We start from the raw sequence: 25,817 nt of genomic DNA on the forward strand, positions 1-25,817 counted from the left end.
AACAGTCTGATTCCCCCCTAAGGAGGATGCTGAGAGAGCCACCATCTCTTTAGAAAGCATAATCTTTGTCCTGCCTGAGCTTAGCTTTATCTGACTGCAGTGTTACAGGCCAGAAAATGTCCGTAAGTCATAGAAATTGAAATTTAAAGTGGGATCGTTTTGACTGAGTGATTTTCTGCATGACAGGGATGATGGAACTTCACCTACTAATTCTGTGCAGATTTCCATAACTTCTGGATGAATTAAAGCATGTCTGCTGGAAAAATGTATTGGTTTAATAGCTTCAGTTGACTGAAAATGTACCACATTAGTGGATAAGCTGTTCAGATTGTTAATCGCTTTCATCGTCAAACATTTGCACAAGATCTCCTTTTCAGAATTTCTGCTTTCAGATTCTGTCCACTGGATCTCCTTATGACTTCATCATTTTTACTAAACATTAAGAAAAATAGGGATGACAGTTCTTATATGTGAAGATACTATATGCATTATTATATGGAGTAAAGTAAGTGCAATTGCACTCCTCTGTGTTGAAGAGCTTTGAATAGAAACTTAAAATTCGAAGTATTATTCAGCTTGCAAAGATTACAGAAGTGAAGTATTTAGAAGATGGAAAAATATCTGCCAGAATCGGTTGTTTAAATTAATTATGAGAAACCTGGGAGGCTTCAGAGAAATTCCATTCTCCATTGATGTTTCTGAAGACAGGATAGGATATGTAGAAGGAGATCAGAAGTTCAGCAGACTGAGCGTGTGTACATGGCATCTTTGCAGTTGGGGGTGATTCACCAACCTCTTACGCAATTCTGAGAGTGATCAAGTTCAGTTATCTTAGAGTGATCTTCTGTTATCAAGAATTTTGAGAAAAGTAACAGTGAATATAGACTTCAGCGTTAGGCCTTGGTTTCTTTGGAGGAGGTCAGACTATTACGTGTTTATGGAATTGGATTGTTTTCAACCAGGAATTAACAACCTTTTTATTTAACTAGTAGGAATCATGCAGCAGAGCTTAGTTTTGATTAATTTTGAACAAACTCACTGCTTTTCCCATTAGTGGGATCGTTACTGGGGAAGAATGTTGCCATCTGATCCTGGCTTAGACCAGCCTGTTCTCTGAGGCATCTTATCAAAACAAGATGTGATGTTGTGGTTTAACCCAGCCAGTTCCTGAGCAGTGGCTGACCCCAGCCAACTCCCTACAGTTCTTGAAGGTTTTTTTCACACAAGGAACATCCCTTTAGCCAGTTGGGTCAGCTGTCCTGGTTCTGTCCCTTTCCAGCTCCTCGTGCCCGTTCAGCCCCCTCGCTGGCAGAGTAGTACAAGAAGTACATGAAGTTGAAAAGTCCTTGGTTCTGTTCAGCAAAAACTAAAACGTTGCTGTGTTATCAACATTGTTTTTCTCCCAAAGCTAAAATACAATATTGTACTGGATACCATGAAGGAAAAAAAAAAACCAACAAAAAAAAACTGTCTCAGCTGAAACCAGGACACTAGCTGAATAGTTCTGCTGGATTTGACTTGTACTATTGCTCTTGCAGAAGATAGGAATTTTCTTTATGATAATGTTTGCCAAGTGTTCTTGGCAGCTTTTGAAGGAAGACAGATATCTACAAAAGTATGATTTTGTTGTTGTTTGATTTTGTTGTTGTTTCCTCAGGGTTATCTTTAGGGGCACTCTGAAATAACACGCCGTTGCCTCCCTTCATTGAAGGGAGAAGACTTAAGATTGGAATTTGGCTGAAAGAAAGGGATTTTGTTTTTGAACATCGTGGGGTGGTTTTATTTGTGTTGTCACAGTGGGAGTCTTGAATTTGATGAGAGAAAAAAACAGCTCTTGTGCCTTGTATCCACAGCCAGCGCAGGGTCACACACTGGGAATAGCGAGCTGTGTGTCTGCATCTTCTGATTATCTGAGAGAAGCTCAGGGTGGAGAGTCTTTACAGCTGTGTATCTAGTCTGTGTGCCTTGTTAGGTGGTGCACTACTTTCAGGGAATTAGATGCTTTTCATTTGGAAAAAAAGAAACATTTCAGGATACACTAACCTGTCACCATTTAGCTTAAATGGAACCTATGTAGCACATCATATTAGAAACTGTCTGTCTCTAAGACCCTTTCTATTGCTGTCCTTCAGCGTTGATACTTCATATGTCTTGCAGTAAAGAAGACAGTCTAGGCGAGAATTTTTCTCCCACTTGAGATTTGGAAGCTGTTGTAGTTGCATTAGTTTCTTTTTCTGTAACCTTGTAGCCCTAATATCCATAACAGTTCCATCACATACTAAGTGTCTTGTCCTTCATGTTGGTGGGAGCAGGGCCAGATTCTGTTTCTTCCGTGAGAACAGAAGTTTATGTAACTTCTTTAGATCACAATTGAGTGTGTAAAGTCCAGAAAGCTTTCACATTTTTATTTAAGAAATGTTCTTAGTACTTACTGTGTTTGCTTTCTGATGAACAGTGAGAAAAGGATTAAGCATTAACTTGTTTTCAAATAATTTTTCGAAGCAAATGCCAATATGTTTTTGTTAATTAGTGGCAGAATTTGTTGTAAGAGTTGGGAGGGAGAAAAACAAATCAATGAAGTTAATGTTCATGTAAAATTTTAAAAGGGCAGAATGTCACGCATTCTATATGGAAATGTGATGTTGCCATGAAAAAACCCTTGAATCTGAGGTACTTACTTATGGATGTCAAGCATAATTGAGGTTACAGCTGCAAAATGAACCTTTCCTCAGTACAGCCACTGAGGAATTCCTTTGCATCTATGCATACATTTTCAAATGAAATAGAGCATTGTGATTTAATGGTTTCCCTTTTGGAAATACATTGAAAGCAGAGCAAAATGACTGGCTTTTAGGGCAATTTGTATTAATTAGACTCATGAGAATGGTGTTTTTCTGTTTGGGTTTATGGATCATTTAAGTAAAATTGCATCCAAACTCTAACTTCTCAGCAAGCAAGAAAGTTAGGATAGAACATAATGATTCCTTTTTATTGTGGGCCATAATTCTGCGTTGTTAGCAAAAGAAGTGGCTACTATTACTCAGAGCAGCACTCAACAATCCAGCAGGTAAAATACAGTGGTGGGCAAGGGTGAAGAGTTGTGCTGTACCTCTCTTCTGCCCTTTTCTGAAAATAGATTGGGCCAAGCAAGCAAAGTATTTGTAAGAGGAGTTCTGCATAGGCAGAGGATGTTGAAGCTGTGCGGAAGACTGGCCATAATTCACTATTTAAGGACTACAGTTCCTTTGCTGGAATGAATTTTTATACTTGTGAATTATAGTTGACATCTGCATACATAACTGTGCAGTGTGGCGGCACGCTCATCTCAGCTGCCCAGACAGTGCAGCTTCTGCTCAGGTCATTATAGTTCTGGATTTCATCTCCTGTGTCCTAAATTGGATGCACTACAATGCCAGGATGATGAAAACTTTTTCCTTCTAGTGTGTATCATTTTGATCCTTTGCAGCCAGGAAGGTACATTTAGCTCCAGACGTGATCGTTATGTATGCATATTATTCACTGCTTTTCCAGAGTATCACTTAAAAAGTAAAAAACTATGCTATGAATTGTCAGCTTTTCCTGAAAAATATTCAACCAAGTGACAACAGCTGTTTTCTTCACCAAGTGACAGTGGATGCCCTTGTGTTTGTTTTCCTATAATGCCTTCTGAAAGAGATTTGAAAGAGCTGTAAATGGCATTGCTGAATTAATGCATACATACCTTTGAGTTGGATTGGATTTATCTACTGAAGTGGAAAGGTGCACAAATTGTGAAGTTCAGCACTAATGCATATTCATGTAGACTACTTGTCAGCTGCAAATTGACCATAAAAACTACATCTGCAAGTGTAACTCAGCCCCATTTGATGTTCAGTGGATATGTAAAATAAGCATCAGCATTCAATCTGTTAAAGTAGCTGCCATTCTAATTAGTGGGAGACCCCCACACAGAGCTACTGCACTGATTTTTGTTCTTCAAACCAGTGGTTCTAAAGGTGAGAGATGTCTTATGTTACCACTGATGGCTTTCTTCTTCTCCCTTTGTGGTGACCTTACCTGTGAAATATGCTTAGCTTGCACAGCAGTGGCAATTAGGTTAGCACAATTCATTCATTGCTAACACTAGTCTTTGCCTCCCATATGTTCTAGTCAGTATCTTCCTTTTGCAAAATGTTTGCATTTCTTTTGTTACTACTGAGATTGGCCCAGGAAGTATATCAACAGAGTGTGATAGAAGAGCACAAACCAGAATCCATAGTTTGGTTTCTGAGCTCTGACTGTTCCCAAAGCTTGAAGTTCTCTCTGTTGAACATTTCACCACTAGTGAAGGAGAGGTCACATGTAGGACCATGACCGGGAAATGAGTGGTGCTTTTGTAACATCTTTAACTAAACTAGGATGATAAAGGCATGTGGCCAAATGGCCCAGAGGATTTGGGAAACACCAGCAATTGCTGTCTTGCAAAACCCTTTTATTTTTCATCACCAAAGCACTGAACTTATATATTCATTATTTATATATATGTTATGTATATTTCTCCTCTCTTACGCTTCTTACTCTCTTCTGAGGCTGATAATTCACTTCTGGCCTGTTTCACTTTAATGTCTGCCTTTGCAAAAAATTCATTGTGAGTTGCCAGATGGCTAAAATGTATTATTTCTTAAAAAAGAGAAAAGTGTGCATTCACTGACTCTGCAATAAGCAAAGGTGACACCACCTCTCTAAAACAGACACCAGTGTTTTATCTGTCATGGAGGTCAAAAATCACACCTTCTATGTAAGTCTTGGATTGCTAGGATTTGTGCCTATCTCATGCCATTGAGAAGTGCTCCTTTGCTTGTGGCTGACAAAGAGGCAGCTGGCTGATAATCTGTTTCATTTCTGCAGTGACGTTGGTATGCTGGATTTGTTCTGGCTGTGGGTTTGATCCTCATAGCTTAGACAGTCAGGGGGCAGGTGTGTCAGTCAGTCAAGAGCTCCAGAAGTTTTGTTCTGCTCTGAGGCACAGGAACTAGTAAATAAATGACCATCTGTATTTTTGTTTTTACCTAGTGGTAATCTTGATATGATGTTGATATTCGTGTGTTGTTCACACAGATTTCTCTTTCCTGCCATAGTTAGACAAATCTTTTTAGTTCTCAGTATGTTTGTCCTTGCCGGAAGCTTATTCCATTCTCTGTTTTTGAAAATTAGAGTCTTATCATATAATTAGAGTAACAAATCAGTTTTCACATTCTCTGATTCCATTTTCCATTAATGCAACTAATTGCAGTATTTGAACAAGTTGTGTAGAATCAGTATTTCAGTTTTCTTAGTTAAAAAATGGGCAGTAGGTCACTGAGTGCTGAACTGAGGATAATTACAGTTCTTTAAAATCAGACTGATGAAGAAGGCCTCCAACAGAAGCACCATGGGAGGGAAAGCACAGTGGCATGTGTGCTTCAGTACTGGAAAAATGGTGTTAATATGCTTTGGTATTAGCACTGCCAGTGGTTCCTTGCAGCTGCCAGATTGTGGCCTGGATGACCATTTGGTCCTCAGGTTCTCATTAGCAACACGGCCAGAGGCGATAAGGCAATGCTTCCTCTTTCCTCTGCAGCAGAGCTGCAAATTCTTTTTTCCTGAATGCAGAAGGAGCTCTGTGTATTCAGTCCTTCTTTCTGACATATCCAAACACTCACGCACTTTGACACAGGGGCAGCTCTAAAATTTGGTTCCTCACTCAAAAGCAGCACGCAAATACATGATGTTACTAGATATCTCATTTATACCAAATCAGTGCTTAGAAGGACAAACAAACCCTTTGAAATCACGTGGAAAGCATGCAAACTTACCACTTGGCAGTGGTTTGGATTCTCAATAAAGAGGCTTTCATGGAAGCTGGGGCTGGGTTACCAGGAAGGAATTAGAAATACTCACATTTCAGCCTGAAATGTTAAAACAGTTTTTAACAGCTTCATTGCAAAGGAGACCTCCTGGTACCAGCAATGCCCCTGGTAGGGCAACTGAGGTAGCTCAGCACATGACCACACATCCAAATTCTCTGTGCCTCCTCTGCCTTGTCTGTGCTGACTGTAGAGACTAGTTCCTGGCCCATACATCCTCTAAACTATGTCTGGGAAGAGCTCGGAGGAGTTGCAGTTGACAGAGACCGGGAGGTTTCTATGCAGTACCTGCATGCCAGCATTCAGGATCATGCCCCATCTTGGTTTTAGTTTCCTAGATTTAACAAAGCTATTGCACCCACGTTGGCAGCACACGGCTGGAAGGAGCCACCGGACCCACCTGGGAGTCAGGCCAGTGCATTTCTCAGTTCAGTGCTGATTTGAATTCATTGTTAACTGAACCTGGTTCAGGGCAGGTCTCCAGAACTTGTTGGAAGAAGCAGAACCACAGCACAAAGCCTTACCAAGTAAAGCCTTTGATGCAGAAAAGAGATCCTGGCTATGTTACATCTTCCCTGTAGCTTCGCATATCCAGTACGCAGAGTAGGAAGGCTCAGGAGAAACCGTGTCACAGCACCATGCAGACATGCTGCTGAGACAGGAGTATTCTAGGAACTAACTGAAGCACTTTGGGACCTTCCTTCCCAAACTTCATTCCTTAGAAGACTGACAGATAGGTTTGGCAGAGAGGTCAGGTGAGGTAGAGACTACAAGACATCACTAGCAGTAATAGCAGCAGCATTTGTTGGAAAGAATAGTCAGGCTCCTTCCACCAAGTTTAGACAGGTGGAGAAAGGCCTTGGGCTGAAAGCAGTGTACATGAGCAGTGACAGAAGAGCAGCGTGGCACTCCGGTGCAGAAGTGAAGGTACGTAGCATTAGCATGTCCAAGATACAGTATGTACTGGAAAGGCAGAGAACTGCAATTGTTCTGCAGATCTCAGATGTGCAAACATCTCCAAGGCCCCTGCGGAGGACCCCTGTTCTTAACCAGTAACACATCCCAGAATCTTCTGTTTCCAAGCATATTAGTGGTGCTGAGCCAGTGGGATCTCCCATAAATGCAGACATAGGAATAGTTTTTGCCTTTTAGTTCACTACACTAAATAATCCTAATGATATGCAGGGATGTCTCACTGCCGATTCTCTTCTTACACTTAGATTTTGGTACCAAAATACTGATTATTAAACAGCACTTATTCTTCTAAGAAATATAAGTCACCACACATTTTGCTTCTGCAAATAAATTCCTATTGGTAGAACTGGCCATACCAAAGAGCACAAATAAACACATGAAACTCTGCTTACAGTTAACATTTTAATGAAAGCAATTATTTCACCAACTATTGCTGTTGGTGAACTGCTATAAAATCAACCAGGAAAGTACATGGGATCTTTGTGTTTGCTGTTTACACCTCAAACAACTTAAGACCTTTGTTCTACTTTGGCTTTAATAGAATTATAGCTGTTCATTAGGAAAACTGATTAGACAAGTCCACTTGTCTATGTGAAAATTATGTGAAAGTTATAGCTGATATGTATACTTAAATAGAGAGAATGAGTTTGTTTTTGAAACTGGTGGCAAACATGTCTTCTTGATTCCCTCATGTTATTTATGTTCTGTTATTTGGTTTCATGAACTGCCTAGCTGAGCAAACGACCCAAGGTTTGACTTGGGCAGATGTATCACTTTCTGTATTTAAAGATGTGTGATTTTGATGAGAGAAAAGAATACTTTCAGGTCTCACTTTTCTAATAGCATAATGTAAGAAGATACTGTCCACGGGCATGTGGTAGGAGAGAGTCAAATTAAGTAGACTGATATGAAATGTGATTTGAAGTACTTTCTTCTGTTTACAGGAATAGACAATCTCTATGAGAGGGCTCTTCACATCCGCAAACTCCTCCTCACTTTGCCCAGGTCGGTCCTTATAGTGATGAGATACCTCTTTGCCTTCCTCAATCAGTAAGTGCTTTATACTTCTTGGGGATACCATGTCTTTATCTGCTTGGCTCTACTGGTATCAGTATTCTTTACTTATATTCAATGTACAGTTCATGTTTAAGTTGCATTTAATGCAAAAGATAATCTTTTAATTGGCAACAAAAATAGGAGGAAAATACCAGTTTCTGTTTAAATTAATATTGCATTTGTCCTACAGTGAGCAAGGTTGTAATAAGACAGATTAAAGTAATGTCCAAAATGGGGAGTGCAGTCTACAGCAGTAATGCAACAAAAATAACTAATACAAACTTTAGTTACATTTAAAATAATTTACATAATTTAAAAGTAGATTTTTTCCCTCAATCCGATTTTGATCTCCCGATGGAAAAAGTAAACAGTGTATTCAAACAACACAGGCATTGCAAGCTACCTGTTTAATGCTAGGCACTGCCAGAATGAGATGTATATTGCCTCTTCTGTTTTCTGTTAATGGGACTACCAGTACATAAAACATGTATCATCTGTGTATGCTTTGATATAAACTGTTTGAATCCTAACAGAACACAGGCAGCTGCTGGAAGGAAGGTTGTGTGAGAAAGGGAGAAAGGTCTTTATTATATTAGAAAAGCTACTTCATTCTCGAAGGAAAAATAAAGATAGTTTGGGCAATTGGTCTACCTCATAGCCCTGTCTAGTTTTGCTGAGTCCAGTATTCTCACTGCAAACTTTTCTTGCTGAGCACTTTGACCTGATTCTTTCTTCCTTCTGCTGTTACATATCTATTTCCTGTTATATCTGTTTTCATATCACCTTTTTCCTCTTTTTTTTCTAAATTTCCCCTCTGCTGATTCATTCTGTCTTTGCTACTTTCCCCATTTAATCCTTTATGTTTGTTCCTGTAGAAACAGGCTCTTTTCAGCCAGGTTGTGGATCTGCTTGTATTAACAGCTGTTCATGTTTCCTTTCTTCTAGTAATTCATGAACCTCTTTCAGGTAATATTTAAAAGAGGGCAGAGATCCAAAGTTTTGTGAAAGCAGCTATTCATTGAAGACGTGAATTCATCACTCAGTAGTGACATGGTGTAAATATCTCAAATGCTTGTGTTTCAGCTTCTCCTCTGAATAGACATATAGACTGACCAGAGTTATACAGGGTTGTATTTGGTACGTGGTAATCTTACCTAAATCTATGCTCTCTACACAGAAATGCAGTTCAGAAGGAAGGCTAAATCTCTTACTGCCTCCAAACTGCTCTTGTTGCAGCTACAGAAAAAACATTCCCATAGTTTGACTTTCTGCAATCCAGTTCTGCTTTTTGCGTATATTCATATGGCCAAGAAGTCATCAGATTTCATGACTAGAGGTCACCTGGTCTAGCATCCTGCTCAAAGCTTCTAAAGGTAGATCAAGTTGTTCAAGATCATAACCAGTCAGGTATTTCAAAGGACAGGGAACGCACAGCCTCTCTGGGTAATCTGACCCAGTGTTTGGTCAGCCTCACAGTGAACAATCTTCTTCCTGCTCTCAGTTGGGGTGTCTGTTGCTGTGCCTTGTAGCTGTTGCCTCTTATCCCTTTGATGTATACTTCCAAAAAAAGTTTCTCTCTCTCACGCTTGTGATTTTGAAGGTGTAAGAATGCAGCTGTGTTTCCTTTTAGTCTTCTCTTTTTAAGGCTAAACAAACCCTCTTCTCTCAGTGTTGCTTTGTACCCCTTATGCTCAAGCTCTCTAACCATCTCATTGGACTTGCACCAGTTCATCAGTCTCTCAAAACTAGACGTAGTACCTCATGCCCCAGTACAGATAGCATCATGAGTGCTAAGTGGAGTAGAATAATGAATTCCCTTGACCTGCTGATTTTGCATGTCCTAATACAGCTACGTATGCAACTACATCATCATCACCAGAGAACACGCTGCTGAATCACAACCAACTTCTTGTCCAGCAAGACCCTCGTGTTTTCCACTGAGAGCTGCTACACAGCAGTTAGCTCCAGACTATAATAGGACATTCCAAGACAGAAGCAGGACTTTGCATTCATCCTTGCTTTAACTTGATAAAGTCCACGTTAATGCATCCCTCCATTTTGTCCTTCTAAATAGCAACCCTACCCTTCAGTGTATCTCCTGCTCCCCAGAGAGTGGCATCATCTGCAGGTTGGTTGAGTGTGCATTCCATCCCATTGCCCGGGTCATTCATAAAGACGTTGAACAGTATCAGCCCCAGTAATGAATCCAGAAGAGTATGGAATGATACCAGTCACCAGCAGTACTTGCCATATTTCACAATGATGATTTATGTGTTTTTTACACAAACATCTTGTACACTCACGAAGTCTGGATCGGCTTATATATCAGTAGAACATTCTACTTCATTCAATGCACAAGATATGAAAACATCATGGCATAAATAGGGAGACCATGATTAATTTTACAAAGGCAGTCATTTTAAGGTTTGCTTCATCGGTTTGTACTGTTTGTACATGGCAAACAGTTGTAAAATTCCCTTTCTAAAGGGAATATATTCCTGTATTTAAATACAACCAGCAGCATATGCTGCTGCAGAGTACAGAACAGCACTAAGGTAAAGGATGTCTCAGCACTTCCAGTTCTTTTCAACTGATCCTGCACCAAACCACTCAAAAGCTAGAATGTCCACTAGAAGTTTTGGTGCTTTTGAATGCAAGAATAGAAAGCAACTTGTCATTCAAAAAAATAATGTTGAAAACTAGTAATGTTTAATTTCCTATAGGAAAGAAGAGCTAGCAAAAATTGATTAATAAGATTAATCAAAACCTTTTCTTGAAACTTCTGTGGGAGCTTCTGAGCACAACACAAGTGTTGTATAGTAAAAACAGAAACTAGAAGTCAGAAGAGTCTTTGCAAGATAACGGAACTTAGTTACCTCCAGAAGACAATTCAGTCTGCTTAAGTTACATAGCAGGTGGATGGGAGATGTGCATCCAGGTCAGATGAGAAATGATATGCCTGTAATACCCACTTAGGATGCAGTCCACTTGGGCTTCCAGGGATAAACACTGATGAGATGGATGCAGCAGCAGTCAGTGCATTTTACATTAGCCCATTAGGTCAGTCTATACTATATATAACAGTTTAAGAGCATGTGCATAAATGTACATATATGTGCTACATACTCATTCTGTAATGTATGTAAACTACTGAAGAAATTCCCTTTTTTGTTGTGTTGTGTTACATAGAATTGTGTCAGAGAGCAGGAAATCTCTGCATGGGTCAGAAAATTAAGTTTCTCCAGTTTCCTAAATAAGGTTAGTTACAGTGGAAAGGTCATTTTTTCTTGATTTTTCTTTTATTACAGCCTTTCACAGTATAGTGATGAAAACATGATGGATCCGTACAATCTGGCCATTTGTTTTGGGCCAACCCTGATGCCTGTTCCAGACATACAAGATCAGGTGTCTTGTCAGGCACACGTGAATGAGATAATCAAAACTATCATCATCCATCATGAGGCTATTTTTCCAGATGCTAAGGAACTTGATGGCCCAGTGTATGAAAAATGCATGGCTGGAGATGACTACTGGTAAGTCAGAACACTGTCCTTCTATCTCCTTAATAAAATCATTAGACTGATTGTCTGGGTAACTCCTGTGATAAAGAATCACTTTCAAAGAACTATGGAGAGTATAATTTAGGTTCATATAGGAAGGTTTTCGCTGTAAAACACGTGAAGCAAAGACAGTTATGATGAGGCTCCCTACATTTTATGGAAGATGCTAGCCTGTACTCAGCCAGCTAATACCAGAATTCACAGTGTACTGAGCAGAGTCCACAGTTAGATAGGATAATAGTTGACTGGGAACCACTAGTTCAGAAGGGAGGTGAAACACTTCTAACAAATTTTCTTTTGTGATGCCTTCCCCCTTCTCTCACACACTTTTCATAAATGAAAGGATTAACATTCTTAATAACTGAAGATGTTGTCCGAATGAGAGGTATGTAGACTTGTTCTGTAACTGTATATTCATAGCATGTCATGCAATTTGTGTTGCACATTACTTTATAACATTATAAGAATACTTCTAAGTAATTGCCTGGGAGTGGCAAATCACTGATACGTGTGGAAGATGTCAGTTACCTCTGGTGGACTGCAGAGGAGAGGGACTGGAGTTGAATGCTCACTGAAGCATCCTTTTCATGGTCTAGTTTCTCTTTCTGCTTGACCTTTTGTTTCCTTTCAGTGACAGCCCATACAGTGAACATGGTACATTAGAGGAAGTGGACCAGGATGCTAGTACAGAGCCCCATACCAGTGAAGACGGTATGCCCATTTTGTTATTGTTTCTTTGATAAAAATAAGTTTTACAGGTGTTTCATGCAGGCAACCTTCTTCCCTTCCTAATGAGACACAATTAGTCTCATTTGAGAGAAGAGATTTTCAGTCCTGGTGTGATGTAACAAAGCCAGCGTTTATAGTCTTTGTGTTCTTTTTCACTCTGATCTATCTGTGTTTGGCCAGCTGTTTCCTTGTTCTCTTCTGGTTTGCCCTGCAGTCACAGGAAGGGCAAGAGAGAAACTATTTCAGTCAGCAAATGCTGTTATACTATTTCTGATATAATGTAACATTTTTTGTGATTGTCTTTTGTCTGCAAACGTTGAACTTAGCAAAAGTACGTCTTCAAATATTTTATCTAAGGGCTGTTTGTCATTCAAAATGCTCTATTTTGATATAGGTGTAAAAGCTGCTGCCATCTAGGAGACTTTTAACTACTGAAAAACATGTATTCACTCCAAGTAAAATTTCTGAACAAGTTATTCACGTTATTGATCATAGGCACTATGAAAGTTTCAGATACCATTGATATCCATGAAAAATTTGATGCATCTTTGTTATATGAATTCTTTTTAACTAGATTCCATAAATAATAAAGGTCTGTTTGACTGTGGCATACTTCAGTTGAACCATCCCTCCCATAAACTTCTACCTGGTTAACAAGCAATTGTAACAGATGAAAGGAGGTGTCAGAATTGTTAAGTAGCCAGTTAGAGGAGAAGGAATAAAATATTGCTTCCTGTAGAGAAGAGCTGCAGTGTGAATTCACTGCAGATCTGTCCAACAGGCAACTCAGAGAGCAACAAGCACACCTGCACTTACAGCCGGTGCAAACAAAAGGTACCTCTTGACCATATTAGAGGATGCATGGAAGGAGGGAAGAGGTAGAGAGGGGAGAGGGAGAGAAGGAAGGAAGCTACAGCAAGAAAGGAAATTATTTCTTTTTTAAAAAAGTAATATATAGGGGACATTAGATAGGAGCTGGGAAAACTGCCATAGAGAAGGGAAACAGTAAGAGTTTCCTGTAGGAAACTTAACTACATTGGCCCTAATGCACACAAAATATGCAGGCAGTTGCTTAAGTGTAGCTGTGTCTGTCTGCTCCGTCATGGAGACAAGCTGCCTGTGACAGATTGCCTGTCTCTTCCCCTTTGCTGGGGTGAGGAGAAGCAGGCAGAGTCTTATCTGTCTCTCCAAACAGTCTATGCACCTGTTTGGAGAGGAAGCACACTTGAGTGGATAAGCATCATATAGGGATAAAAAACTGAAAGGAGAATAGAAGTCTCTTGTTATTTTTGTGCCTGGGTTTATACCCATGCCTACACCTACTGTAGGGAATATTGGCAGTTTTATGAGTGAACCTGGACATGTGATCACCTTGACCACCTGTGTAGAGCTAAAAGCAACTTCCTTATACAGTACAGCGCCATTAAATGATGTGAACAAACTCATAAATACACCTTATCTTTCCGAGACAGCATAACCGTACTTTAGGATACATCCTTCTGTTGGAGGTATCAAGCCAGATAAGAAGCTGAAGAATTCCATCTGCCTCTCATTTAGAGCATAAATGAAGTAAGCAGTGAAATGCAGGCAACGCACCAGTGCTGTATGTAAGGGCCAACACTGGGGGCCCATGGCCAAAATGACAGAGTATTAAGTGGGCAGGGAAGAGAAGCACAGTTTTTCATCTGCAGATGGAAGTGGTTACCTCAAAACCAAGCTTAGGAAAGATGAAAACATTAGAGGAGTAAGAATGTCCCTATTCAGGCTATGAAAATATATAGTGTGTCACCCGGGGCTCAGTAATTGTGGGCTCTACCCCACCATTTGTCAGAGAAACAGTTTTACATTACTGTTCTGTTGCTACTTGTATTACAACTGTGTCCTTGATGGAAACAAACCCTGAAGAAAAGAGCTGTCAACAGAACAGAGAAATTGAGCTGCTGGATATGTGTGGTTTTTTGTTCACCAGATGGGCCAGCAATTAGTTGTCCCATCGCACCTTTTTAATCCATTCAGTATTGAAAGGAAGCAGACATTTGTGCTTACAGCAAAATAATTGTTAGCACAAAAATATTTCTAATCTAGCAAAATACTGTTGCAAAGACAAAGATTAGCAACCCTCTGGGTTGCACACAAAGCCCTGTTGGCCTTCAGTTCTCACTCAGCCTGCAAGCTTTAACTCTTTTTGTTTCCATAGATAGGAGCTTTCAGTTATAATAGCTCGTTTTTCTAATGTCGGCTACAGGCACTAAATTAAGTGCATTTACCATCTCACATTTATTCCAACGTGCATATTTACATATTTCTTTAGACAGATCTTTTTATTAAACGTTCTTTGTACCAAATGTGAGAACAGATGAGAATTGTGCAGTTTGCATATCGAATCTCATGAGGGCCACTGATCAACCTGTGGTGGACCTGAAGTGTCTGGAGTATTTGGGGGAATTGAGTGTGACTGATTCATTGGTTATAGACTGGATTCGTCACTGCCACTGGTATGTGGACAGGGGAGGCATGGGGTTGTTGTATTGATCAGACACATGGTACTCACCTGTTGGGAGATGAAAGAAGCAAATTCTGTAAATTTCAGTTAACGCTGAAAATCTGATTAGGTATATGCTGAAATGTTCTGGATGTACCCAAGACCAAGGAGCTAACCTCATAGGAATTACAGGGTTATTGAAACATAATCCAGAGGCTATGATCAAAAGCTAAAGGATTTATTTTTCTGTTATGGTTGCTTTAAGATTTGCTTGCTATATAAACTTGAATTGCATGTGAATCTCTCTGCTCTTAGGAGAACAAACCCCTCTGTATTTGCTAGTTCAGCAGCACTAGGAGTGTTTAATTACAATTTACAGAACAACCAGACTTTTTAAAAATTAAAAAAACTTATGTCTACAGAGGTTACATCTGGAGGCTTGGGGAAAAGATGGCTGCAACTTGTAATTGAGCATATAAATACTTCATAACTGCTTAGTTTTAAGCATCTTAGTAGTCATTTTTCTTCTGAGGCCATTCATCTTTGTTTATTTCTGTTGATCACTGGAAAGGGAAAAGAAAAGGAGAAAATGATGCATTACATTTCATGGTGAATTACATTGCATGATACTAAACCAGATCTGGAGGTTGGTGGCAGGGAAGTTGGAACCAGGTAATGCTTGGGGTCCCTTCCAACCCAAGCCATACTATGATTCTATGATTCTGTGATGCATTTTACTGTAGTGTTTCTGGGTTTTTGTAAATATGGGTAAAGTATCCCTATTAAAGAAAACACATACCTTTCTTTTTCTGGAAGTGAAGTCTAATTTGTGAAGTTTGTGTAGACACTGAAAAATCTATCTAATTTTGCAACAGAACATTTTCCTGAAAGTGCCTCTGCAGTAAAGATTCAAACAATGAAGGATGTTGTTTGTGTTTTGCTCAAGCAGTCTTTAGAATACTTCTTTTACCTGCTGGATTTTTTTTTATTCCTGTTGGGGCGTATGAAAAGGCATGACTAGGTTTGTTTTCAAAGGATGTAAATGAGAATTTCCTGAGGAAGTCAAACAGATGGGTCGTTTCTCCTGGGAAAACATGCATACAGTTAGTGTCATTGTGTTCATAGATATCTCATAAACATAGGATAAGAACTGAGACGGTAGTTCTGCTGGAGACAAAAATTAAAGGGACGTGGAAGGCTCTGAGTTACTGCTGTGTCCCCAGCATGTAATGTTCGTATTATTTTTCAGCAGTTCATTCTGCTAAAACCTGTCCTACCAACACTTCTTTGCTTTTGTTGCTCCCCAGTCAGAGCTCAGCTGTCCTGAGGACAAGACTTTGCAATGGCAAAGCTTTTCTGTGATGGGGTGCAGAAGAGGCAGAAGAGACCAGGAGACAGGAGATAGCTTCTTCCCAGAGGATGTCAGGACACAGTGTATTCCCAACAGGCAGGGTACCCCCGGGGTAACTGAGGATGTGTACAGCAACAGCAACCCTCCTGGAAAGTGCAGGGAGCCACTGTCCCTCTCAGCCTTAGCTCCTCATGTCCTGAGGTGCAGAGAACAGTCTGGTGCCACCCTAATGCTGTCACCACTGCAGGGAGGCCAGTACTACATCTGGAACTGAGATTGCAAAGTTAAAATTAGCACTTACGTTTCCTATGCCTCTTCTGCTCTCCCCTGGAGAACTTCTGGGTTTAGACAGCTCTGCTTACTGTCCATCTGACCTTCACTTCTGAGCACACCACAACATAACGTGCCAAATGGTGGTAGTAATCACAACAGAACTCGGGGTCGTAAAGAAATGAGAACAAAGCTGAATGTAATCAAGTCCCTAAAGCTTCTCCCGCAGTACTTCAGTTTGTCCTAATTTTTCACTGCCTTATCTTTGCCTGAATCACTGGAGATGATTGCTGGTGAGATCATATATGTCACCAAATGCTCCTTGCTGCTGTAGGCAAATGCCCCCAGGTATTGACAGAGCAGTGCAATTACATTTCCCTCCAAGCTGTCAATTTTATTGTTAGACACTGCAGTTCTGTACCACGCAGAGTTTGAAATACAGATCCCAAATTCAGCTTTCATTGCCTTTGCTTTCTTTGAAAAATATTTGTCTGCCAGTCGGTAACCTTGGTATTAAATGGCTTAGCTTCTCACCATGCATTTATTTCTAAGAGTAACTGTCATGGTACTTTGGTTTTGAAGATCAGAGTTTGACCTATATGAATTGCTAACATTAATTGCTGTTTAAAAAATAAAACCCGAATGCTGTTTGCTACAGGAAAGTTCTATCCATGTAACAGGAATATTCAAGCAAGGAAAACTCCCCTTTCAAAACAGTAAAACCTGTCTGAATGTATTTTTAGTTCCATTAATAAAACTATGAGATTTATTGGCCTTTTCTCCAGTAAGAAGCAGGATTTGTTTCTGAAGTCTGTCAGATGTCTCGAAAGTCACATCTGTTATCAGTACATTACCAGTTCCTCGAACATGGTTCTGCTGAGGCACTGGCACAGGTTGCCCATAGAGGTGGTGGATGCCCCATCCCTGGAGACACTCAAGGTCAGGCTGGGGAGGCTCTGAGCAGCCTGATGGAGCTGTAGCTGTCCCTGTTCACTGCAGGGAGTTGCAGTGAGGTTTTTTCCAACTCAAAAGATAGTATGAAAATATGTCGGTCTGTAGTGAGGTGCAGGCAATGGAGGTACAGAAGACAGAGTTCCATCGTGTGCTATGCTTGCATTAGCATAATTCTACTGAGGGAGATATACCTAATTCTGGTTCAGTCCATTAATTATAAATAAAAAGACATTTAGACCTGTACACTCTAGTGTGGGATACTATATGATATCTGTTGAAATCAGCAGATAAACAGGAAATCCCATAACGAGTCAACTTAGGGGTTTATCAGTCAGTCCAGTACCTGTGACTCTTATCAGTTCACTTTAGAGAATGTCAGAGAAAATGATGTCTGGGCAATTTGGGATCTTCTTATTTGCTGGAAAAATGTGTGGGGTTTTTTGTTTGTTTTTGGGGGGGTGTTGGGTTTCTTTTTTGTTACTGTTTTGTTGTTTTTTTAGCATTTCAAATTATTACCCATTAGTGAGCAAGTGACTCTCTGAAACCTGTGCGCTTCTGCTTCTGAGTTCTTGACCCATTATTCCATAGCCCATCAGCTTGCTTGTTGGCTTAGAGTCATGTCCATACAATCTTGTCCTTTTGAGTTCTACCTGAGTTCAGTTATGCTGTAGAAGTTATTTCTCCATGCCCCTGTGTGCCACCTCAGGAAAGCTTCTGGTGTTACAGCTCTGACCAAGCTGAGCACCCTGCAGTTTGCTACAGCGCGGCCACCCAAACAGCAGGGCACCAGGCAGCCTTCTATGGGCTGGGCAAGTCATTAAAACAAATAGCTGCGAACTGTGGCCTCAATAAAGGTACAGTCATTGTGTTTGTTTACTGCAGGATGAAGTTAATTTTAAAATGTGCAAAATGTTGTCATAAAGAGACAGTGGCTTTTATTACACACCTGGCCTTTTGGGGAATTACTGCCTCAGAGATTTTAATTTGCACCAGACAGAAAGTTGCTATGCTAGTCATTAGTCCAGATGTTAATTTCCACCCAGATTTTGTTCTGATTGTATAAAGAAAATGGTTATTTCAGAGGTCCTACTTTGAGTTATTCAAACCAATAGTGTATTAATTTTTAAAATGGTATTTTGCAGGATTGTCTTCAGGCGTTCTCATTGTCTTTATCACACTGCTTCCTCAGATCTCAATTATTCAGTTTGTTCATCTTACATTCAGGGGTCCTCATTACCTTGCCTCCAGCCCACACCCAGCCATGAAAGAGCCCTTGCTCTGTAGATTGAGCCCTCTCTGCCAGCAGCAGCTGTTGTGCCATTGGAGTCTGCTATTACGTACCCAGATGTTTCATGCTTTGGGCACAGATTGTGTTTCGTTGTAAAGGACATGTTGCAGTGACTGCTTGAAGTCTGCCTTAGCTCAACTGAGCTCTGTCAGCTCTGCCAGCTCTGCTTAGTAAGAGTGAGCATGAAGAAAATGCAATCAGTGAGTTTGATGAAGCCAAAATGCATTCTGTGGAATCTGATAACCACTCTTCTTCCTTTCCTACCCAGAGTGCGAGCCCATAGAAGCTATAGCCAAGTTTGACTACATTGGAAGATCTGCACGAGAACTCTCTTTCAAAAAAGGAGCTTCCCTTCTCCTGTATCATCGAGCATCTGAAGATTGGTGGGAAGGAAGGCACAATGGAATCGATGGCCTTGTCCCTCACCAGTACATAGTGGTGCAAGATATGTAAGCAGTGTCTCGTACAACAGGGCTCTTGGTGGGGTGTAAAAGCATACTGAAGCAATTAATAAGTCATTTCCAAATGAGACAGTGTTTTGAAGGCTCAGATAGGTTAAACATTTACCTTCTAAGCAGCAGCCCTCTGTCTCTATCACCTCAAATTGGTGGCTCTTAATCAAAAGCCACTGCTTGGCTAAGCAACTTGGTGCATGTGTTCACAGTTCATTAAGAGATAGGTGCTGCTGCACCTGTTTTAATCTGCCTATCTCTTTCTAGCAATTGCTAATAGTTAACTTCAGAACAGCAAGGGGTGGAGCAGAGCAGCCCTGAGCTCTTGTATTACAGTATTAAGCATGTGCATTGCCAAGGATGACAAAGTTGTTGTTTATGGAAAGGTTGCATGCAAACATAAAGAGCTGAGTAATCAGAAGGATTATAAGTGATTTTTGGAGACTCAGAGATGCTGCAGTGCATTATAACATGCTTGGAATTCCTTAAAGGGGATTAACACCTGGGAGTGCCAAGATGCTCTCTGTCACAGCTGATTCTCTGACCTCTAATCTCAGTATGTGTGTTCTGCTCAGGGATGATACTTTCTCTGATACACTGAGCCAAAAAGCAGACAGTGAGGCCAGCAGTGGACCTGTAACTGAGGACAAGTCATCATCAAAGGACATGAATTCTCCCACAGATCGTCATTCTGATGTATATTTAGGAAGGTAAGTCTGAGCATAACAGGTTTTCACTAGTACTGCTCACAGCTCAGGTAATACACCAATTCTTGACGTGTTTGTGGTGGATCACTACAACTCGTACTATGACTGCTATTCATTCATACAGGCAAAGAAAGAGATCAGAACCTCCACCTCCTCTAAGGCGCCCCGGCAGAAGCAGTGATGGTCACTGCCCAGTACACCCCCCTCACCCTCTCTCCAGTTCATCCGTGGACCTGGGATCCCCCAACCTGGCAACTCACTGCAGTCCCAGAGCCCTCCTTCAAAACCGGAACCTCAATGCAGACAGCCCTGAAAGGAGACGTAGGCCTGGGCATGGCAGTCTCACCAACATCAGTAGGCACGATTCTCTGAAGAAGATTGATAGCCCTCCAATCAGAAGATCTACGTCGTCTGGTCAGTATACAGGTTTCAATGATCATAAGCCACTGGACCCAGAGTCAATAGCTCAGGTTTGTGCCTTTTTTTCCCCACTCACTCTGCTTTTAATAGTGGCAAATCTCAGTGAACAGCATAGCATGGGGGGGGAGGGGGGAACACAAGTATGAGTGTGCAGGAGAATATCCTACTTAGCTTTCTAAACAGTGCATGTGAAGGAAAACGCATTAAGAGATCCTGGATGGAGAAGCACAAGGGGAATAGATGTTGCAAAAGCAATAAAAAGAAATAATTTCCTGTTATACCATAACGAAATTGCCTCTGCCACACACTCTGCTAGGATAATAAATGATTGCAATGGTTACGTAAGTCTCTGTGCTCTGATGAAGGCAAGCCTAATCTAACATGCATGTAATTAGTGTTCAATTATTTCTGAGTGCCTTGACTGGCTAGTAGCTGCCTTTGCCATTCAAAGCACAGATTTACGTTCTGGAGTCTTGTGAAGTGTAAATCATATTTAGCTTTCATATAGATCATATGTGGTTCGTACTGTACAATTATTTGATGCTTGTAGTTGTTCCTTAGAACATAAAATGCAAGAAGTTGCCCTGTTGTAAATCCATATGGTCCCCATGAGAACCCTTCAAGAGTTTCATTCCTATCAGTGGAATGATAAGAAGGGTGGAACAGGGAGCATCCGATCATCACATTGGTCATTGTGGAAGTAGGAAGAAGTGCTTTGTGGTGAGGATGGCATCCACGGCAAGACTGTGGATGCCTCCCCCTGGAAACATTCAGGGCCAGGCTGGATGGGGCTTTGAACAACCTGGTTTAGAGGGAGGTGTCCCTGCCTATAGCAGGGGGTTGGAACTATGTGATCTTAAAGGTCCCTTCCAACTCAAACCATTCTATGATTCTGTGACTGTGCAAAACTGGTAACAGGGAGCTCTTGAACAAATTAATGCTTTTGTCTTCAAAACTCAGGTTTTGTCTAGATAGTATAACATGATTACTGGGGCACCCTGGAGGTACAGTATGATTGCAGAAGTATTTTCTAATAACACTGGCACTCATGTTTTAAAATTTCATGTACTGACAGTGCTTGCTTTCAAACTCAGCTTCCAACAAGGGACGCAGGGGACTGTCACGGTTGGGTCAGAAAGCTGAACCACTACTAGAGAGTTAGAAAATCTAAATGTTGTTACTGTTTTGTTTTACTCTAAGTTGTTTGTTTACTTTTCATGAGCCACACATAGTGCTGTTTGGCTCAAGCTATCATTTTTCATGCCTAAACTAGTGATAATTTGGCTGTGAAAGAACCTGAACTTTGCTTAACCTACGTGAAAGTTCTTGTGAGTAAGCAAGGAACATTAGATATTTAACCTCAGTTCTATCTCAGTACCACTGAGAATAAATAAACTAGTGCTGGTGCTTTCTTTCAATATTTGTGCTGGAAAACCTAATAGAAAACAGTTTCTAAGATAAGCTCATGGAACAATGACATCTTGCAGTTTTTCTGCTTAAAATGTAACTTGGAGAAACAGGAGAGAAGAGCTGACAGACATGCAGGCACGACTTCCTTAGAAAACGTGGTTTGTAACCCCTGTAGGCAGTGCCCATCCTGAACACCTGAGTGTGGGGGTTGCAGCCAACTAAGAGCCAGCAAATGGGACAAAATCTAAAGAGCTGGCGTTACCCCAAAGATGCAAGAAGTCTTCTCAGTTAAATAAAAATGCCATGAAGCAAATGTTCATTGCCCTAACTGTCACCTAATAAAATTATTTCCAGGTTTTGGCTTAATTGATTTTTTTTAACAGTTGAGATGGATTTTGACTAATGTCGCGTAAGCAGGTTAAATTTTGCAGCGTTCAACCAGACTGCAGATTTGTCGATTGTAACGTCTTTCAAATAAATCTGGTGCAAATTGGCTTTAACACTCTAATATTCATTAAAGAGAGGGTAGCTGGCAAGTTAATTCGTGCATTTTGCACCCCTCCCTGCTCGTCCTGCTCTGTGAGTTCAGTAGCGGCTCCAATGACGTGCCACTGTCTCTGTGCTCTGACCCAGGACATTGAGGAGACGATGAACACGGCGCTGAACGAGCTGCGGGAGCTGGAGCGGCAGAGCTCCGCCAAGCACGCCCCCGACGTCGTGCTGGACACCTTGGAACAGATGAAGAACAGCCCCACCCCCGCCACCTCCACAGAGTCGCTGAGCCCTCTCCACAGCGTGGTTTTACGGAGCTCTGAGCCTCAGATTCGCCGTAGCACTAGTTCTTCCAGTGACACCATGAGTACTTTCAAGCCCATGGTGGCCCCTAGAATGGGAGTGCAGCTGAAACCTCCCGCTCTTAGGCCAAAACCTATTGTTCTTCCAAAAACAAACCCTAGCATAGGGCCTTCCCCTCCTTCCCAGGGTCCAGCAGACAAATCTTGCACAATGTAGAAGCTCAGCCACCCACAGTGCCCGGCTGGAGTATGCTAGGGAAAGAAATGGATTAACGATAGAAGTCAGGGCTCCATAACATCATTTGTTCATGTTTATAACTGGAGAGGCTTTGTTTTTCAGTGTTTTTGAATGTATTGTCTGAAAGTAGCTACATTAACATGGGCATTTGTATTTTGTATGGTTTCAATTAAAAAAAAAACTGGACAATTGTGCATCATTTTAAAAGAAAGCAAACATACACTTACTTGAAAACTTGATGCTGCACCGTTTGTAATAAAATCAACACGGATCACAAACAGCTTGCCACGTTGTACCGTATTTCACAGTCTTACTGTAACTATGTAATAACAGATCCTGCACAAAAGTAAGGGGCAGGGAGGGGGGTATCAGAGAGGTGGAACCTCTCGTTTCTGCGTCAGCAAAACAATTCTGAAGCAAGTTAGGAAGAGCTGAAATACAGCATGTGAGGGTTAAGTGTCTGTGTGGAATGTCTAAGTCATCTCAGGCCACAGTTCCTATTTAAGACACACACAAAGAAAAAAAGCCACCACAGCTCTCACAGTTGGCACCAGTTTTTAGCTTTCTTGTTGTCAGTCTCACTTTGGGACAGGTGCTGAATAGATCTGGAGATCACACTGCTCTGCTCTCACTGATAGGTCACAGCTAACGCATCTCCAGGATAGTATCAAGAAACTCCTCTCACCACCAACCTAGACCTTCATTCCCCGATACTGCATACAAAAGCTAACTTCATTTAAAGTTGCTAGCTGGACGAGCCAGGCTCTAGGAAGCGTGTGACTGTCGGTCCATTTGGCGGGCTGGTAGGCAGTTGAAAGGATCAGCTACGCAGTCATTCAGCAAAGTATCCCATTGACTTTATTGCTCAGTGGCAGACTAAAAATGTGATTTGAGCTGCAGCAGTCAGAGTTTGAGCTGCCCCAGTGCTGCTAGTTGTCTCTCAGCGCTGTGCTGACTACAGCCCCACAGGGCACTCTGCAGGCGGGCTGCCCCACGCAGGGCTGAGCTCACCCACAGAACAGGCAGCTGTTCTACCACCTGGATTCAACCTGACTCAGGTTTTCCATAACCACTTTTTCCCCTCTTGTTTTGTTTTTTTTTTTTAACGGCAGAAATCAGTACCTTTCTTACGCCAATGTGTGAGTGAAGACTGTCGGCTTTGCTTAGCACTCTGTTGTTGAGCTTTGCTCCACGTGAACTAAATGTACAGCTGCTCAGCACTTTGCAGCAGTAAGCCATCAGATGATTTCTGTGAGTAAGATTTCCAACATCCAACCCAAAAAATAAGTTCTAATGAAGAGGATGGGGAAAAAAAATCCATAGTAGTCCAGCTATGGGAGTAAAACAGGCTTTGAGATCTCTCTTTCCATGCGTTATTTAAGACCTCGCCAATGGAGAGCTTTAAGTTGTCCCATTCACTACACATAATTCAGTCTAGGAGAGGAAGAGTGGTGACAACTTTTGATACAGACAGTTACTGAGGTGGTGTAATCTACGAGCAATTTACTTCTGCTATGATTTACACTTTATAGAGAGATACCACAAAGCCCCAGAGAAGAGCATCCCATTCAATGCATTGGAGAGCCCACCCCTCTGGGCTCCTCCACTACTCCCACTGTGTGCAAACCCATCATCAGCCCCACTGCAGGCTGTCCTCTGTCCCATTGAGAAGCAAAGTCTGGATTCCCAGAGCACAGTGCAAGCAGTGGCTCCCCAGCCTGGTTAGCGCTGCTCTCTGGGGTCTGCACGCTCCTTCGGGACCAGGAGATAAGTGCCAGTGGTTCCTCAGTTTACTAGAAACAGTGAAACAAACTGGAATTCCAGCTGTCATTGACATGCAGTTGTAGTCTAGCGTTCTTAAAATAACCTACCTGGCATAATTGAGATGGATGCCTGTATCTTTAAATTGCGTAGGGAATTTTGTATGTTTAAATAACTGTACTGAACTCCATAATGCTTATACTAGAAATTGTTTAGCAAAAGAAAATATTAGAAACAGTGCATTTAGTGAATGCATCCACTTAGTGCATTCACACAGTTAAATGTGTAGTTCGATGGTAATTATAGATACTTAAAAGTATAGTAAGTGGATATGTAACAGGAAAGACTGCTACAACTACAGACGTACTAAAGGGTAACTCCTGCACACCTAATCGAGTCAGTATTGTCCTTTACTGTCAAGTTTGATGAATTGCAGTACTGGTAGCTTCCTGCTTGTTGACTGTTACCTACTTGTGTCAATGTACATCTGTAGTATGTACATGTGAAAGTGCCTTTAAATTTTAGAGGAGCTTTAGCCTTGCTCTTGTACTGTTGCATTTCCATTGCATCTTTCCCTGTTCGTGTATGGCTGCATTCCCATTGCATTCCTTCCATTCTCGAAGAACAAACAAAAACATGGATACTTCACGGTTCTGGAAGAGAAATGCACTGTTAATCTGTTGTGACAATGCACTTTTATGTATAGTACTGTACATTTTGGCATGTACCATTACAAGCTTCAGTATACATTCAGGTTTGTTCCTCATAGTGTATCTTTATAATAAAGAAGATAGTTCTGTCTGTGTGTGTGGTTTTGATGGCTCAACCTCCATACTGTCTGGCGTGGATTTCTCATTTATCCTTACTTTCCCCATGAGAGAATAATCAGTATTCCCTCGCCATCCACACCCACCCTGCATCAGGTCGCCATCCTGGCCTGAAGCAGTGCTTGTTCCCAGACAGGATGCTTCCTAATTAGCGAGCACTATCCCCGTACGCTCACTAAAGTCCCTCCAACTTATAATGGTTCAAGGAGGAGAAAAACCATTTTGAAACAAGCGTTTGGAATGCTTGCTTAAACCCAAGTGAGTGAGGGGAGCCATCCAGGGCTGTGGCAGCCATCTTGGGCTGTGGGCTTCTTGGACTTGTGCTGCTGCCCTCAGTACCACTTTCCATACAGGTCCTGCAAACCCACAGCAACATTCTTGGTGGGCCCATCCGTCAGCCTGCAGTGCAGCCTCTGCGTTCCAGCACCCAGTGACCTACTTTAGGTATTTCTTCTCGTCCTCTGCCGCACAAAAGCCGGCTCAGAGCTGCAGGAAGGGCTGGCACAGGTCGTCCCTCACTCGGGGCCCTGCGTAGCCCAGAGGAAGTGTAACCTAATTCCTGCAGTCAGCTGCCGCACAGAGAGGCTTCTGTGGCGGCTTTCAACCTATTTTAAAACAAAAGAGAAATGACGAGTTGAGGAGTACCCTTCCCTTGTTT

The 25,817-nt window shown here is 41.4% G+C and overlaps 1 protein-coding gene across 2 annotated transcripts in view; it reads left to right on the forward strand.

The window, feature by feature from the left end:
• The window catches only part of SRGAP1 (SLIT-ROBO Rho GTPase activating protein 1), a 77,002-nt gene extending 51,869 nt beyond the window's left edge, over positions 1–25,133 (forward strand). For both annotated transcript variants that reach the window (XM_031553497.1, XM_031553498.1), the window contains exons 16-22: positions 7,805–7,910; positions 11,225–11,449; positions 12,108–12,187; positions 18,819–18,999; positions 19,578–19,712; positions 19,834–20,179; positions 22,173–25,133. In XM_031553497.1, coding sequence (XP_031409357.1) covers positions 7,805–7,910; positions 11,225–11,449; positions 12,108–12,187; positions 18,819–18,999; positions 19,578–19,712; positions 19,834–20,179; positions 22,173–22,550 — 1,451 coding nt within the window. In that variant the 3' untranslated portion in view covers positions 22,551–25,133. The remainder of the gene's footprint in view (positions 1–7,804; positions 7,911–11,224; positions 11,450–12,107; positions 12,188–18,818; positions 19,000–19,577; positions 19,713–19,833; positions 20,180–22,172) is intronic.
• Positions 25,134–25,817: the final 684 nt, after the last annotated feature.

The sequence above is a fragment of the Meleagris gallopavo genome, chromosome 1, assembly GCF_000146605.3.
Source record: "Meleagris gallopavo isolate NT-WF06-2002-E0010 breed Aviagen turkey brand Nicholas breeding stock chromosome 1, Turkey_5.1, whole genome shotgun sequence".
Lineage (NCBI taxonomy): Eukaryota > Metazoa > Chordata > Aves > Galliformes > Phasianidae > Meleagris > Meleagris gallopavo.